General features: G+C 49.0%; 2 protein-coding genes across 12 annotated transcripts in view; one reads left to right on the top strand and one right to left on the bottom strand.

The window, feature by feature from the left end:
• Positions 1 to 14,982, top strand: part of LOC119167762 (glutaminyl-peptide cyclotransferase) — an 823,023-nt gene that overhangs the window by 633,997 nt on the left and 174,044 nt on the right. The window contains exon 11 of one of the 9 annotated variants that reach the window (XM_075865228.1): positions 12,167 to 12,384. The exons of the other annotated variants lie outside the window; for them this stretch is intronic. Within the exon in view, the coding sequence (XP_075721343.1) occupies positions 12,167 to 12,369 (203 nt within the window). The 3' untranslated portion in view covers positions 12,370 to 12,384. Of the gene's footprint in view, positions 1 to 12,166; positions 12,385 to 14,982 lie in introns of those variants that run through there. 9 annotated transcript variants of the gene reach the window in all.
• LOC119167760 (uncharacterized) overlaps positions 1 to 14,982 on the bottom strand; it is a 310,115-nt gene that overhangs the window by 127,839 nt on the left and 167,294 nt on the right. The window lies entirely within an intron of this gene.

Consider the following 14,982-nt stretch of genomic DNA (forward strand, 5'->3'; position numbering starts at 1 on the left):
CCTACTGATGACGCGTCACACTCCAGCCTTCAACAACTTATCAAGGTCAAAATGTGCTTGAAACTTAGAGGCCTCCATTGTCTTTTTAACTTTCTGAAAGCATTCCTTTTGTTTTTGGTTTCACTGCCACTTGGCATTTTTGGCAAGAAGAGCATGGTTGCCAGGTTCGGGAAAAATTTGCGTAATAGTTCACAAGACATATAAATGCTTTCAGCTCACTCACCGAAGTGGGCTCTGGCGCTTTACGGACGGCCTTCATGTTCTCGTCTTTTGACCGAAAACCCTCAGTGTCGATACAATGGCTGAGAAAAGTGACCTCGCCTTGCCAAAACTTGAATTTTTTCTTGTGCAACTGAAGACCGTATTCACGAAATTTTTGAAGGACTTTCTGCGGCCGTGTCGAGTCATTTTGATTTTCAGCATTGATAATATTGACACGTGTGTATATGAAAAAGAACGACGATAGGAATGTTTTGTAGATTCCAGCTAGTGGGACAGGTGGTTTTTCAAGACGACAACGAAGCAGGCATCTTGTTGTACAGCTGACCCTGAACAGGCTGTTTTCGCTGTCGTAAGCTGCTGTCATCTTTTGTTCGTGTTGCACTGCGACACTGGTGGAGGAGCTGGACCGCGACGCTGCCCGATGCTTCACACCCCTAGAGAGAGCCGTTAATCGAGCCCAAACGTGCCTATTGCAACCCCTGTCCATCGATTCAGTCGTTGGCTACGAGGTCTTCCTCCAGAGTTCAACCCCTCGCAGAAGCCCTCTACAAGACATCCAGAAATGGCTAACACCAGCCCCTAGCCTGTACTTCTCGGCACCAGTCCTCCCGCTCCGTCCCAGGTAACGTTTTTTCAATCGCTGGAGCCTGAACGCTTTGGTGATGGCGTACACAAAAGATTATAGACTGGTTAGATCACTATGACCGTGTTGCAAATATCAACGAGTGGTCTGCTCAGGAAAAGCTTGGCCGGGCCTACTTCTATCTTGATGACAGCGCTCGTACTTGGTACGAGAACAGAGAAGGCAGCCTGTCTCCATGGACCAACTTTCACCAGCATATGGTTGAAACCTTTGCCAATGTTGACAGACATGACCGCGCCTTAAACTACTAGAGCTAAGGGTCCGAAAACCCAATGAAACGGTCAGCATGTTCGCCAAAGACATGAGACATTTATTTCGGAGGGCTGACCCACAGATAACCGAAGATAGGAAGTTGCATTACCTCATGCGTGGCGTGAAAGAGCAGCTGTTCGCCGGACTTCTGCGCAACCCGCCAAGCACTGTAGAGAAGCGTCGGCTATCGAGCGGGCACTTCACCAATGCTGCCGACAATATGACCGCTTGTGCAGCAGCCCCCAAATTCAGGCTGCCACTGTGACGTTTGACAATCATAGCTCTTTGCGTGACATAATTAGAGAGATTGTTTGTGAAGAACTGCAGAGGTTGTGGACTCCGGTAGTGGATACACCCACGGCATCTGTCGCTCAAGTCGTCCGCGACGAAATCCGCCAAGCATTCTCGACAGCTGATCCTGCCCCCGAGCAACGTCCCATGATGTACCGCCGCTACTCTTTGAATTCCCCCCCCCCCCCCCCCCCCCGCTCGACCTTCATACCGTAAAAACCCGCGTATAGTTCGGACCCGCGTATAGTTCGAGGTGTAACTCGGGGATAGCAAACGCGAGAAAAAACATTTTCACGCGAATATTGTTCGAGGAAAACAGAAAAAATGCATTTACTTACACACTTGCATGCTCACGCACGCGCGCGCACGATTAGTCGTCGTCTTCGTCTGACACACTGTCTTCCGAATCTCCCTTGTTCGAAATGTCCTCCCACAGCACCTCATCCTCCGTGCCATCCAGCGCGTTTGAGATGGAGCACTTCTTGAAGGCACGGCAAACGAGCGCCTCGGGAATGCGGGCCCACGCCTCGGCGATGCACGAGCAGAGCAGAGCTGGAGAGGCCCGTTTCAGCCGTCCGGCAGGGGTCACTTCTGGCTCTCCGGACCTCCTCCCCTCCATATACAGGCGCCTGATGTGGTCTTTAAACGGTTTATTAAGGCACACATCAAGTGGCTGTAGCTGGGATGTCATCCCGCCCGGGATGACGACGAGCTCGTTGCGGGAGTCGCGCAGGAGTCGCTTCACGGAGTCCGCCAGGTGACACCGAAACGCGTCGAGCACAAGCATCGATGGGAGCCCCAGCAGTGCTCCGGGCCGTCGACACCACACAGACTTGATCCAGTCCAACACCAGTGACTCGTGCATCCACCACTTGTCCTGGCAGCGGACGACAACATTTTTTGGGAACGTCTCCCCCTTCGGCAGCGTCTTTCGTTTGGAAATAACTTTCCTCTTAAAGGCAGCCGAGTACTGCCTGCGCGGTCCCGACATGGCTTAAAATCACGGAAGTAGAATCGTGGCCGTCGTGATGTGCGCCAAGTGAATGCAATGGCCACTGTTGCTCGCCTGATGCACGCCTGTACCTATAGGTCTCTAGGACTAACGCCGCTCACGCTACCACGCCACCTAACGTAGAAGTGCGCAGACACCTGATAATGATAATAGCACCAACCAATGCCGAAACCAAAACTGAATTCGGGCCGAAACTTTTTTGGGATGCGCATATAGTACGGGGCTGAAGCTTCGCACCCTAAACTTTAGAAAAAAACTCCGGGCTATACGCGGGTTTTTACGGTACTACCTGCCACTTGCAACCGTTCCTTGGTCACCACCACAAGGAAAGACATCGTGGCACCCACCCATCTAGCCACCATACGACCACTTGTCTTCTGGCCTGCCATGGCCTTCGTCACGTGAGGAGTCATCACGGCATCCACAGCTTCGCCAAACAGACACCTGGCGCACTGTCGACAGGCGTACACTCTGTTTCAACTGTGGAGGTGTGGGCCAGGTAGCCCGCTATTGCTGGTACCGCGCCGATCTGTTTCGCCCTCTCAGGCCATGGTTTGACAGTCGACATGCCAACGACTACGTATCCGGCCGTGGTTATGTCGGTTCTCAAGGACCTCTGGTGACTCGACCCCCCTTCGACGGCCGCCGTAACAATGATGACGAAATTATAACTGATTGCCAGCCGGGCTTCCGACATCGACCACGCTCTCCTTCTCTAGCCTAGTCACCTTCGTTGCAGCGCCGCACTTTTGCCGACACCAGAGGAGCGAGGTCGACCAGCCCACACTGGGGAAACTGAAGGCGGCGACCTCAGGGGGTAAGGTTGCAGGCTGTCAAGACAAAGAAAAAAGCCCCCATTACTCCCACGTCAGGACGCTGTAAAGCCGACAAGATGTAATACCGACGAAACTGTGACCTCAGGCCTTACCGTTCTTGTGGACGGACAGCAAGTCAGAGCTTTTCGATACCAGGGCCGACTTCTCTATTATTAGTGATGACCTTGCCGTACGCCTCAAGAAAGTAAATACAGCGTGGACGGGACCTCACCTAAGGACGGCAGGCGGCCAATTACTGATGCCTGTTGGAATGTGCACAGCAAGGCTCGACATCGGTGGCTCTACTTTCGTGGCGACGTTCGTCGTTCTCGCTTCATGCTGCAAAGGCCTGATTATCGGAATGAATTTCTTCAGAGAACATGGCGCCGTCATCAACGTCCTTGACAGTGTCATTACGTTTCGCAACAACAACCCCGCTTTAGTCGATTGCTCAGAGCCGAGAGATAACCCTTTACGTCTTTACGTCGTCCCGCCACGATCGTGCACACTTGTTCCGGTGGCAGGGGATGAGCCGTTTGACGGCGAGGGTATTGCCGACCAAATAAGCTCGCTGATCTTTAGCCACGGTATTTCAGTTGCCCGAGGTCTTGTCACTGTCACTGCAGGACGCACAAACTTGCTGCTCACTAACTTCAGTGCTGAGCGCCGACACCTCCCGAAGGATACAGCCGTCGCTTACTTTGACAATACTGGAGAAATCCAAGGCAGTTTATCGGCACTAGACAAAGCACCTCAAGAAGAATCAGTACCTAATTGTGACGTCGGTACTACGTTCTCAAGGGCCAGCAAGGCCTATACACAAGAATCCTTATCGTGTGGCTCCAAAGGAATGGGAAGTGATATAGCAACATGTCGCTAAAATGCTTGAAGATGATTTGATTCAGCCATCACAGAGCTTGTGGGCATCGCCTGTAGTACCTTGACAGTGTCATTACGTTTCGCAACAACAACCCCGCTTTAGTCGATCGCTCAGAGCCGAGAGATAACCCTTTACGTCTTTACGTCGTCCCGCCACGATCGTGCACACTTGTTCCGGTGGCAGGGGATGAGCCGTTTGACGGCGAGGGTATTGCCGACCAAATAAGCTCGCTGATCTTTAGCCACGGTATTTCAGTTGCCCGAGGTCTTGTCACTGTCACTGCAGGACGCACAAACTTGCTGCTCACTAACTTCAGTGCTGAGCGCCGACACCTCCCGAAGGATACAGCCGTCGCTTACTTTGACAATACGGGAGAAATCCAAGGCAGTTTATCGGCACTAGACGAAGCACCTCAAGAAGAATCAGTACCTAATTGTGACGTCGGTACTACGTTCTCAAGGGCCAGCAAGGCCTATACACAAGAATCCTTATCGTGTGGCTCCAAAGGAATGGGAAGTGATATAACAACATGTCGCTAAAATGCTTGAAGATGATGTGATTCAGCCATCACAGAGCTTGTGGGCATCGCCTGTAGTACTGGTTAAGAAAAAGGACGGTACCCTGCGTTTTAGCGTGCACTACTGGAAGCTGAATCAAGTGACTAAGAAAGATGTGTATCCGCTTCCACATATTGATGACTCCCTCGATAGGCTTCGAAACGCTCGCTACTTTTATTCAATGAACCTCAGAAGCGGATATTGGCAGATCGAGGTAGACCCAAGAGATCGGGAAAAAAAAACTGCTTTTGTGATGCCGGATAGTTTATATGAATTTAAAGTTGCTCTTGGGTCTGTGCTCAGCGCCCGCTACTTTTCAAAGGCTCATGGACACTGTACTTTCAGGCTTAAAATGAAAGACCTGTTTAGTTTATTTAGATGACGTCATAGTGTTTTCCCCAGCCTTTGACGAGCATCTCAAAAGGCTAGAAGTTGTTTTACGAGCCATATGCTCCACGGGCCTCACATTGAAACCAGAGACATGTCACTTTTGTTCTAAGAACTGCTGTTTCTCTTTCATGTCGTCAGCTGCACCGGCGTTCTGCCTGATCCCGAAAAACTTGCGGCCGTGGCACAGTTCCCAGTAGCGTCCGATAAGAAAGCTGTCAGGCGCTTTCTGGGCCTATGCGTTTACTATCGCCGGTTTATCGCCGACTTCGCACGGATTGTGTCGCCGTAAACTCGCCTCACTAGAGACGACGCCACCTTTGAGTGGAACGACGAACAGCAAGCAACGTTTAATGACCTCCGCCAACGTCTTCCAACACCTCCAGTGCTTGCCTACTTCGACGAACAAGCCCCAACAATGCTTCACACCGACACAAGCAATGTAAGTCTCAGAGTTGTGCTTGTGCAGTGGCAAGAAGACATGGAATGAGTGATAGCCAACGCAAGCAGTATGCCAACACGTGCTGAGGACAATTATTCAACAACTGAGAAAGAATGCCTCACCGTGGTCTAGGCAGTTATGAAATTTCACCCGTATTTGTATGGCCGCCCCTTCAAAGTTATTAGTGACCATAATTCACTCAGTTGGTTGACTAATTTAAGAAATCCAACCGGCCGATCAGCACGGTAGAGTCTAAAGTTACAAGAGTTCGATATGACGACCATACACAAGTCTGGGAAGCGACACACGGACGCCGACTGCCTGTCTCAATCACTTGATTTGATTAATTACGTGGACAGACATTTTTTGAGGGCACCCAGAGTCTTTGCAAGGGCGTTATCATCGTTTTGTTTATGCAATAGCGTCCTCTACAAAAGAAACTTTTCATCCATCGGAGCTCCCTATTTGCTCGTTATTCCTGCACCTCTTCGTAACGAAGTGCTTCAACCACGCCACAACGAGCCGACGTCTGGCCATTTAGGCTACACTCGCACATTGGCAAGAGTACAGCAGGGATACTGCTGGCCACGAATCACAACAGCCATCAAGCATTATATTCACACTTGCCTCGATTGTCAGCGACGCAAGTCACCTCCAAATAAACCCGCCGGTCAGCTGCAACCAGTTCAGGTTCCACGTACACCGTTCGACCAGAGAGAAATGGATATTTTGAGACCCCTTCTTACTTCTACTGCAGGGAATCGCTGGGTTATAGTCGCAACAGACTACCTAACCAGGTATGCTGAAACAAAAGCTATTCAAAAGAGCACCGCAGCAGAAGTGGCGAGATTTGTCATAAAAAATATTGTGCTACACCATGGTGCCCCAACTATTGTGATAACAGACCGCGGAACAGCATTTACGGCAGCTCTTTTAGACCACGTCTTGATGCTAAGTGGAACGACTCACCGTAAGACCACTGCGTACCACCTGCAAATGAATGGACGAACGGAGCGCCTCAACAACACAATTGAAGACATGCTGTCGATGTACGTGGATATCCAACATAAGAATTGGGACGAAATTTTACCCTATGTCACGTTCGCATACAATATGGCTAAACAAGAAACGACTCGCATGACTCCATTCAGCTTGGTTCACGGAAAGGAGGTATGGACAATGCTGGATGCGATGTCGCCACATGAATGGGACGCTTCTGACACAGGCGCTGTCGTGTTCACTGAACGCGCTGAAGAAGCAGCTAGGTAGCTCGCCCGCTTACGGATCGGCCAACGACGCAGGCCGCTAAAATGCTCGCCATAGAACAGTAACATACAAAATCGGTGACAGAGTGTGGGTTTGGACACCCGTACGAAAACGTGAACTGTCCGAGAAGCTGCTAAGGGGATATTTCGGGTCATATCGAGTATTGCGCCAGCTAAGTGACGTCACCTACCAGGTCGTCTCTGACAGGCCCCACTACCCGAGGCGTCAACAGCACCAGCCTGAACTTGTGCATTAGTGCGTATGAAGCCGTATGTGAGCGACTGACTGCACGTTAAAAAAAGAATACGGTGGGTCTGAATCAGCATCGGGGCGATGCTCCTATAAGGAGGGGCAAGTGACACGTGTGTATATGAAAAAGAACGACAATTGGAATGTTTTGTAGATTCCAGCTAGTGAGACAGGCAGTTTTTCGGGACAATGAAGCAGGCGTCTTTCTGTACAGCTGATCCTGAACACGCTCTTTTCACTGCCGTAAGCTGCTGTCATCTTTTGTTCGCGTTGCACTGCGACAATATCATCGAGGTACACCTGTACCCCTCGAATATCGCTCAGGAGCGCGTCCACATTCATCTCTTAAATATGGCCGGTGCAGAGCTTACGCCAAAAGGCAGCAGTATAAAACAGAAAAGGCCCTTTCGAGCGTTCAAAATTGCTATCTTTTGGGCGTCTTCGTCCAGGGGTAGCTGATTGAAGGCTTGATGCAGATCCAACGTCGTGAAAACTTCCCCGCTGTCCAGCTACGCAAAAATGTCATCCACTCGTGGCAACATGTACTGCTCTTTCACAGTGGTCGTGTTGACATTCATTCGAAAGTCTCTGCAGATTCCGAACAACTAATCTTTTTTTTTTCTTAAAACTGGTACGATTAGTGTTGCCCACTTGGCAGTTTCCACAGGTGTGAGGACGTCTTGGGCTACTAGCTCATCGAGCGCTTCCGAAATCTTGTCCCTCAAGCCGTAGGGTATAGTCCGGACCTTGAAAAACTACGGAAAAATGCTTTCTTTTAGTCGAAAGGTCATCGGTGGTCCCTTGCAAAATCCAAGACCTTGAGCAAAAACGTCAGCATATTGGCTAAGTAGGGTCTCTAGTTCCGTGTTGGCACCTGTTGTGGCGTGACGTCACATAGCACCTGGGCTTCCAGAACGGGCATTGCTGTGCGATCTATCACGTGGTTCTCTGCCTATATATACGTGTGTGTTCTGTAATAAACTTATCATTCGTTCTTGGAATACTGTTGGTTCCTCATGTTATAACACTGGCGATGAGGATGGGATCCGCCCCCCGTTCTAGCTCAGTATGAAGGCAGTATGGCGGATAACCGGCAATCGACGGCCTCAAAACAATATCACCGGCGTTACTGGCTTGGACTGACGGAACTCGGCGGCTGCGAACTTCGCCGAAGATCAACGTCTTCGCCGGAAGAGCAACTGACCGATAAGTACACTGCACCTTGTCTGAATGATAGCGCGACTAGGAAAGCTAGACAAGTTCAACTAGAAGGATCCAAATTTTGAATCCTATTTGGAACTTTTCGAGCACTTTGTCATTGCTAATGACATCAAAAAAAAAAGAAGCTCGCAGTATTCTTGAGTGTGATAAGATCACGAATGTACGAGGTGCACAAAAGTTTGATAGTACCCGCTGTTCCTGTGAAGACAAGACCTTTGAAGAGGTCACAGTGCTGTTGAAGAAGCACTATAGATAGTCCACAGTGCTCGGTCATTGCCTAACGTTGTAAATTTAACAAGCGAGCACAATAGGAACAGGATAGCATCGAGGATTTGATAGTTGCCTTGAAACATTTAGCAAGGAAGTGCAACTTTGGCCAGTTTCTACAAGACACGCTGCGGGACCGAATAGTGCCAGGCATAAGAGGTGAAGAAACGCAAGTTGTATTTCTAAAAGTTAATTCGAGCGTGAAAACACGACACGATCACTCACACACGCACACACCCATGCATCAAATACACACAGCGCTCTGTGTGTTTTATGCATGGGTGTGTGCGTGTGTGAGTGATCGTGTCATATTTTCGCGCTCGAATGAACTTTTAGAAATGCTTTACCAACTAGCCCAACAAGTTTTTTTGCAAGTTGTATTATTTGCGGAAGAAGATTTAACCTTCGAGAAGGCATGCAAGATAGCCCTGGATAGAGAGCAGGCCGCACGATTGACAGCGTTACTACATGCCAATGGCAAGGAAGCGGCGGTGCATGCCATAGTGATAAGATGTCCGGGAGGTAAAAATAAGAGGAAGCTTCGGAAGTTCAAATAATCTAAGCCAGCCAGTGAAAGATGCGGCAAGGAGCATGCGGCTAGTGTTTGCTAGTATAAGAATGCCCAATGTCACAATTGTTCGCAAATTTGTCACCTGCAGAAGAAGTGTCCAAGAAAACACCAAGAATTTCAGACTGTCAACATTGTTGACCGTGCTGATAGTGACTCTGAATTATAAGTTTACCATGTTAATAATACAGTGCGTTCTGGGTATGAGATGGAGGTAAACGCCGAAGGGCAGAACCTTTGCATGCAAATTAATACAGGAGCGGCTGTTACACTAATTCGTGAGAGCGTGAGGCTTAAAGCATTTCCTCATGTCAAGTGCGAGCCATCTCGAGTCACTTTAAAGACTTACACCGGGGAACCTGTTCCCGTAAGGGGCCAACGCGACATTTCAGTCACGAAGGGAAACCAGTGTTAGCGACTGCCCGCAATTACTGCAAGTGATCACGGCAAGCAGCTGTCCTTGCTGATGGGGCGAAATTGGCTCGAAAGGCTCAAGCTTGACTGAAAAAAATGTGCTCGTTTCAAGTTTCAGTGATTCTAACAAGGTAGAGGTGGTAAAAGAAAAGTTTCCCGAGGTCTTTTCCAAGGAACCCAGCAGAGTAAAAGGGTACAAAGCAAGAATAGTGCTAAGCCAGAATAGTACACCCATTTTCGGAAAGGCACGAAACCTGCCCCTTGAACTTTGAGAGAAAGTGGAGAGTGAGCTAGAACGGCTAGAGAAAAGCGGGGTTGCCTGCCTGGTAAATCGGAGCGATTAGGCGACACCATTTGTCGTGATTCACAGAAAAATGGTTCACTGAGATTGTACGGAGACTGAAGGTCACAATTATTCCTCTGTTAAAAACCGACCACTACCCACTGCCCAAACCAGAAGATATGTACCCTGCAATAGCTGGCGGCAAAGTGCTTTGTGTGCTGGATCCGTCAGCCGCACATCAGTGAATTCCGCTTTCAGCTGAGTCCCGACCACTGCTTACAATTAATAAGCACAAGGGGCAGTTCGAGTTCCAATGCTTACCATTTGGTGTAGCCAGCGCGGCCACCATTTTCCAGTCTTTCATGAATGAGGTACTCAAGAGTCTACCACGCGTGGGGTGTTATATAGATAACGTCATTGTGTCGGGGAAAGACGTCGCAGACTGTCAAAAGATGCTGGAACTAGTCCTGCATCGACTTGATGACTACAACGTCACGTTGAAAGAGGAAAAGTGACTTTTTTTTTTCCAGAGCACTGTGATGTATCTCGGACCCACAGTGTGCGCTGAGGGTATCTATTCTACAGAGGAAAAAATAATGGCGATCATAGAAACGCCCGTGCCTACGTGCCAAACGGAGCTGAAGATTTATCTAGACATGCTAACATTTTACGCAAATTTCTTAAATAACCTTGCCTGCGTGGCAGAGCCCCTGTACCGTTTGTTGCGCAAGGGCGAAAGGTGGACGTGGACATGGGAGTGCGGCGAAGCTTTTGCTTCAACGAAACGGTTGCTTGTGAAGAGTAATGTGCTCACTTTTTACGATGTCGTGAAACCGATTGCTCTGTCATGTGACGCTTCCTCGTATGGGTTGGGGGCTGTTATTTTTCATGTGACCCCAGGTGGGCACGAGAGGCCAGTGGCGTTTGCATCAAGAACACTTACATCAGCCTAGAAAAATTACGCTCAGGGCGAGTGGGAAGCATTAGCACTGATGTTTGGGTTGAAAAAATTTCATCGCTACTTGTATGGACGAGAGTTCACTCTTTATACAGATTATCAGCTACTTCTCGAAATTTTGGGTCAAGACAAGCCTGTGCCGGCACTTGCCGCCGCGCGAATGCAAAGATGGGCAATTACGCTGGGAGCGTACAATTATAAACTAAAATACTGAAAAGAAAATAATTTTGAGGTGGCTGATGCTCTGTCTCCGCTTCCACGGCCTATTGTGGCTGTTGACAAGCCTTCCGAGTGTCTCTTGCTCTTTGACAGCTTGCCCCTCAGTTCAAATAAGGTGGCGAGAGCTACATTACGTAACCCCACTCTATCTCGCGTGACGCACTTCATATTTAATGGATAGCCCTCGGAGTGCTCCGAAGCATTTAGACCATTTCATTCGTAGCGCGACGAGCTATCACTAGAGAAACACTGCATAACACTCTTGGGGATCAAGAGTAATCACTTCAGATAAGCTCCAGCCACAGGTCTTGCAGATGTTGCATGAGGATCACCCGGGATCAGGCCGCATTAAAGCGTTAGCAAGAAGCTATGTGTGGTGGCCTGGTCTCGACCTTTCTGTTGAGAACTATGTCCGACAATGTCGCGTGTGCCAGGCCGTCCAAAAAGCGGCTCCTTTGCAGCCATGGAATTATCCCACGAAGCCCTGGGAAAGCGTGCACATGGACTATGCTGTAAAGGGTTCGCAGGCTTTCCTAGTCCTCGTCGATGCTTTCTCTAAATAGATCGAGGTCCCCCGCTACTGCAAACTATTGAAAAGCTACGTAGCGTGTTTGCCGCGTATGGTCTGCCAGAGGTATCGCTGAGTGATAACGAACCCCAATTCATTTAAGAAGAGTTCGGGGATTTTCTGACATTGAACGGGGTAAAGCGCATCAAGACGCCACTGTACCATGCGGCCTCTAACGGAGCGGCCGGACGTCTGGTTCAGACGACCAAACAAGCCCTGTCAGAGCATGTCTTACAAGACAAGGTTAGCGACCAGAAACACGCATTATTGGAATGTTTGGACAGCTATCTAATGAGCTGTAGGAACACTCCTCACAGTACCCCTGGCCAGACCCCGGCAGAACTATTTTTGAAAAGACGGCCAAGGGTAAAGCTTTCCTTGCTAAAGCCAGATTTTGAGCTCTCGATGTATGAGCAGCAGCAATGTACGAAACTGTAAAACGACATGTCACGCGGGGTTTCTCGATGTTTTGCTGTGGAAGACGCTGTGTGGGTGAAGACGGTGCGAGGTGAGACGGTGTCGTCGGACGATGATGTCGTGACACAGGTTGTTAGTCCCGTAACCTATTTGGTGAAAGTATCGCAGACGCTGCTGCGGCTTACGCATGCTGACCCCATCACAGCCCACTACGCAAACTGTTCAACCCTCCCAGGACGCCACCCCTCCGATAGTTCCCAAGCAGTGTGGGCCTGCCATCGGGTTGCTTCTCGGAGGTCCACGCATGACAGAATCTGCCACAGTTCCCCTGCCAGCAACTACATCGCCCACGGCCGAAACCGCTGCCTCCGGCTCATTGGACTATCTTGGCGCTCCAGGTGCGCCATCGGTAGCCAGACCTACAACCCTGCAGCGTAGTGAACGTATGCAACGTGGCCCGGACAGATACCAGCCGAGTGACTTTCGAAAGTAATCCATGAGGGATGGAGTGTTGTGGCATGACGTCACATATCACCTGGGCATCCAGTACTGGCATTGCTGTGCGGCCTCTCAGGTGGTTCTCTGCTTATATATACTTGTGTGTTCTGTAATAAACTTATCATTTGTTCTTGGAATGCTGTCGGTTTCTCACGTTATAACAGCTCGATCGAACTTCGTAGGTTGCATGCTTGCGACAATGTTTTTCAGCATGAAAACTCCAATTTTGTTTAAAGGCTTTATGGTATTTCGGCAACACAACGACTGTCTAGAGCTGTTGACTACTATCATCGTGCCTTGCATATCCTTCCCATAGCATCTGGCCGTCATGCTTAGTTGTCCCAGCACGGCAAGTTCACTCAAGAGACAGAACAGTTTTAGCTGCATTTTTCACAATGGCGGCCACTTCATTTCGCACTAACGAAACACTGCTGCTGAAATTATGCTTACAGGTAATCTGGTGTCCACCAACATTGTTAAAGGAACGTTATTTCAGCTGACGGCTCTATAAATAGGTTTCACCTTTCGGATACTAGCTTTTTGGAGAAGGACGGCTTCGCTATCGTTTGAGGTCGTGCAGTCTTCGGCTGTCACTGCGTACGCCCCAGCATCCGCGTGTGGTCGCTGTTGTCAGTGATTAGATCTTGCTGACTGACATATTCAGCTCAGGTGGCCTCATTTTCCGCACCTGTGGCACAACGTACGCAGGTGTTTGTATTCATCGTTGGCATGTTTTTCGCTGCCAAACCGTCCACATTGGCAATGCGTATCTGGCTTTGGCCGAAATTGACCATATTTGCAAGGTGTTTCAGCGCGCGAACAAAGGAAAAAAGGACAGGGTAGACAGAAAGAGCGCTGACTTCCAACTAACTTTATTTCGCAGAGTGGCAAGAATTTATACGTCTAAAAAGGAAGATTACAGAGCATAAATGTAAAAAACCAGCCCAATCTACACACCAGTAACAGCACGTGTGACAGGTCCTCTAATGCCTTAAAGCCCAGCCAGGTAATCGCGTTCAGCCTGGGATAAAGCAACCGATGAAGTGCTTACGCATTTATTTCCTAGCACGTGTATTCTTTCTGCTTCGATAATTTCTCGGGTAAGTTGCTCCCTGTGCCTTGCCAATATAGAGCACTGATCAAAGAGGGGGGTGCACCCACAATCTCGGCAATGAATGCCAAGATGCCCTTGTACCACATTGTGCACATTGTTTCTGTGTTCTCGCAGGCGGTCGTTTATGCACCTGCCGGTTTGGCCGACATAGACGCACCCACACGTCAGTGGAATTAAGTATACGACTCCCACTGCGCATGGGACGTAGCATGTCCTGTGCGCGACAGAGCACGCGGCAGAAGTTGCGCGAGGTGTATTTACACGTTTGCAAGGCTTCTGCAATTTTTCAGGTGCTGAAAAAACAACAAGAACGTTGGCGTCTCGAGCAATCTTTTTCAGCCTGTGTGAGATGTCGTGCACGTACGGTAGTACGACAGGCCGGCTCTTACTGACGCTGTTGCGCTTATCTGGTTTGTTGCCTCGCTTCACGACAGTGACCAGCTTTTCCGCCACTGAAACTAGAACGTGTGCGGGGTAACCGGCTTTGCTGAGGCGCTCCACTTGTAGAGCAAAGCTGCGGTGTACCATGTGGGGGCAAGACTTCTTTAAGGCGTTGGCAAGGCAGAGGTTAGCAATGCCCCGCTTGACCAATTTTGAGTGAGCTGAGCCGAAAGGCAGAAGTGGCTTGCCGCTTCTTGGTTCATACATCCAGCAAACATGTCGGGGTTCTAGCAAAAGCTTCAAATCTAGAAATTTCAGGTTGTTATCAGTGGGTGATTCATACGTTAAAACTAATGGTTTCAGGCACTCTCGGAAAACAGTCAACACGTCAGAGGAAATGGTCTGAAAATTTTGACTGTCACATTTAAACAACACTAAATAATCATCAACAAAACGGCAGACTTTAAAAACCACAGAGTCATCAAGTTTGTTTGACAAGACACGATCCTGATGTGCTAGAAATATGTCACTGAGAATGGGTGCCAAGCATGAACCAATACATACTCCACTTTTTTGTAAGTAGTTTTTTTCATCCCAAGATACAAAAGTGGCCTTCAAGTAGAAGCTGAGTAACTCTAATAGTCTGCTATTATGAATTCCAGTGCGCGTTTGGAACGCTGATGATCCGAAGTTGTCTATGGATTCCTCTACACATTTTAGTAGTTGATCGTGCGGCAAAGAGTAATACAAGTCCTTAATATCCACAGACATTGCCTGGAGTCCTGTGTTAGTTCGCCTAATAATGTCAATAACAGCGTCAGAGTTTTTTACCAAAAAAGGGTCGTCTATTGTTAAGTTTTTTAGCTTTTCTTGCAAGAAAAGTGCTACCGACTTTTGCCAGGTCCCCCTTTCTGTTACAATGACCCGCAAAGGGCAGTCAATTTTGTGCGTTTTCGCAGAAAAAAACAAGTCAAGGCTAAGCTTTTTGCAGCTATCTATTGCCTTTGAAAGCTTCTGAAGCCCCAGATCCCCGGCAAGAGTTTTCGCACGCTTCTTAA

The sequence above is a fragment of the Rhipicephalus microplus genome, chromosome 6, assembly GCF_043290135.1.
Source record: "Rhipicephalus microplus isolate Deutch F79 chromosome 6, USDA_Rmic, whole genome shotgun sequence".
Taxonomy (NCBI): Eukaryota; Metazoa; Arthropoda; class Arachnida; order Ixodida; family Ixodidae; genus Rhipicephalus; species Rhipicephalus microplus.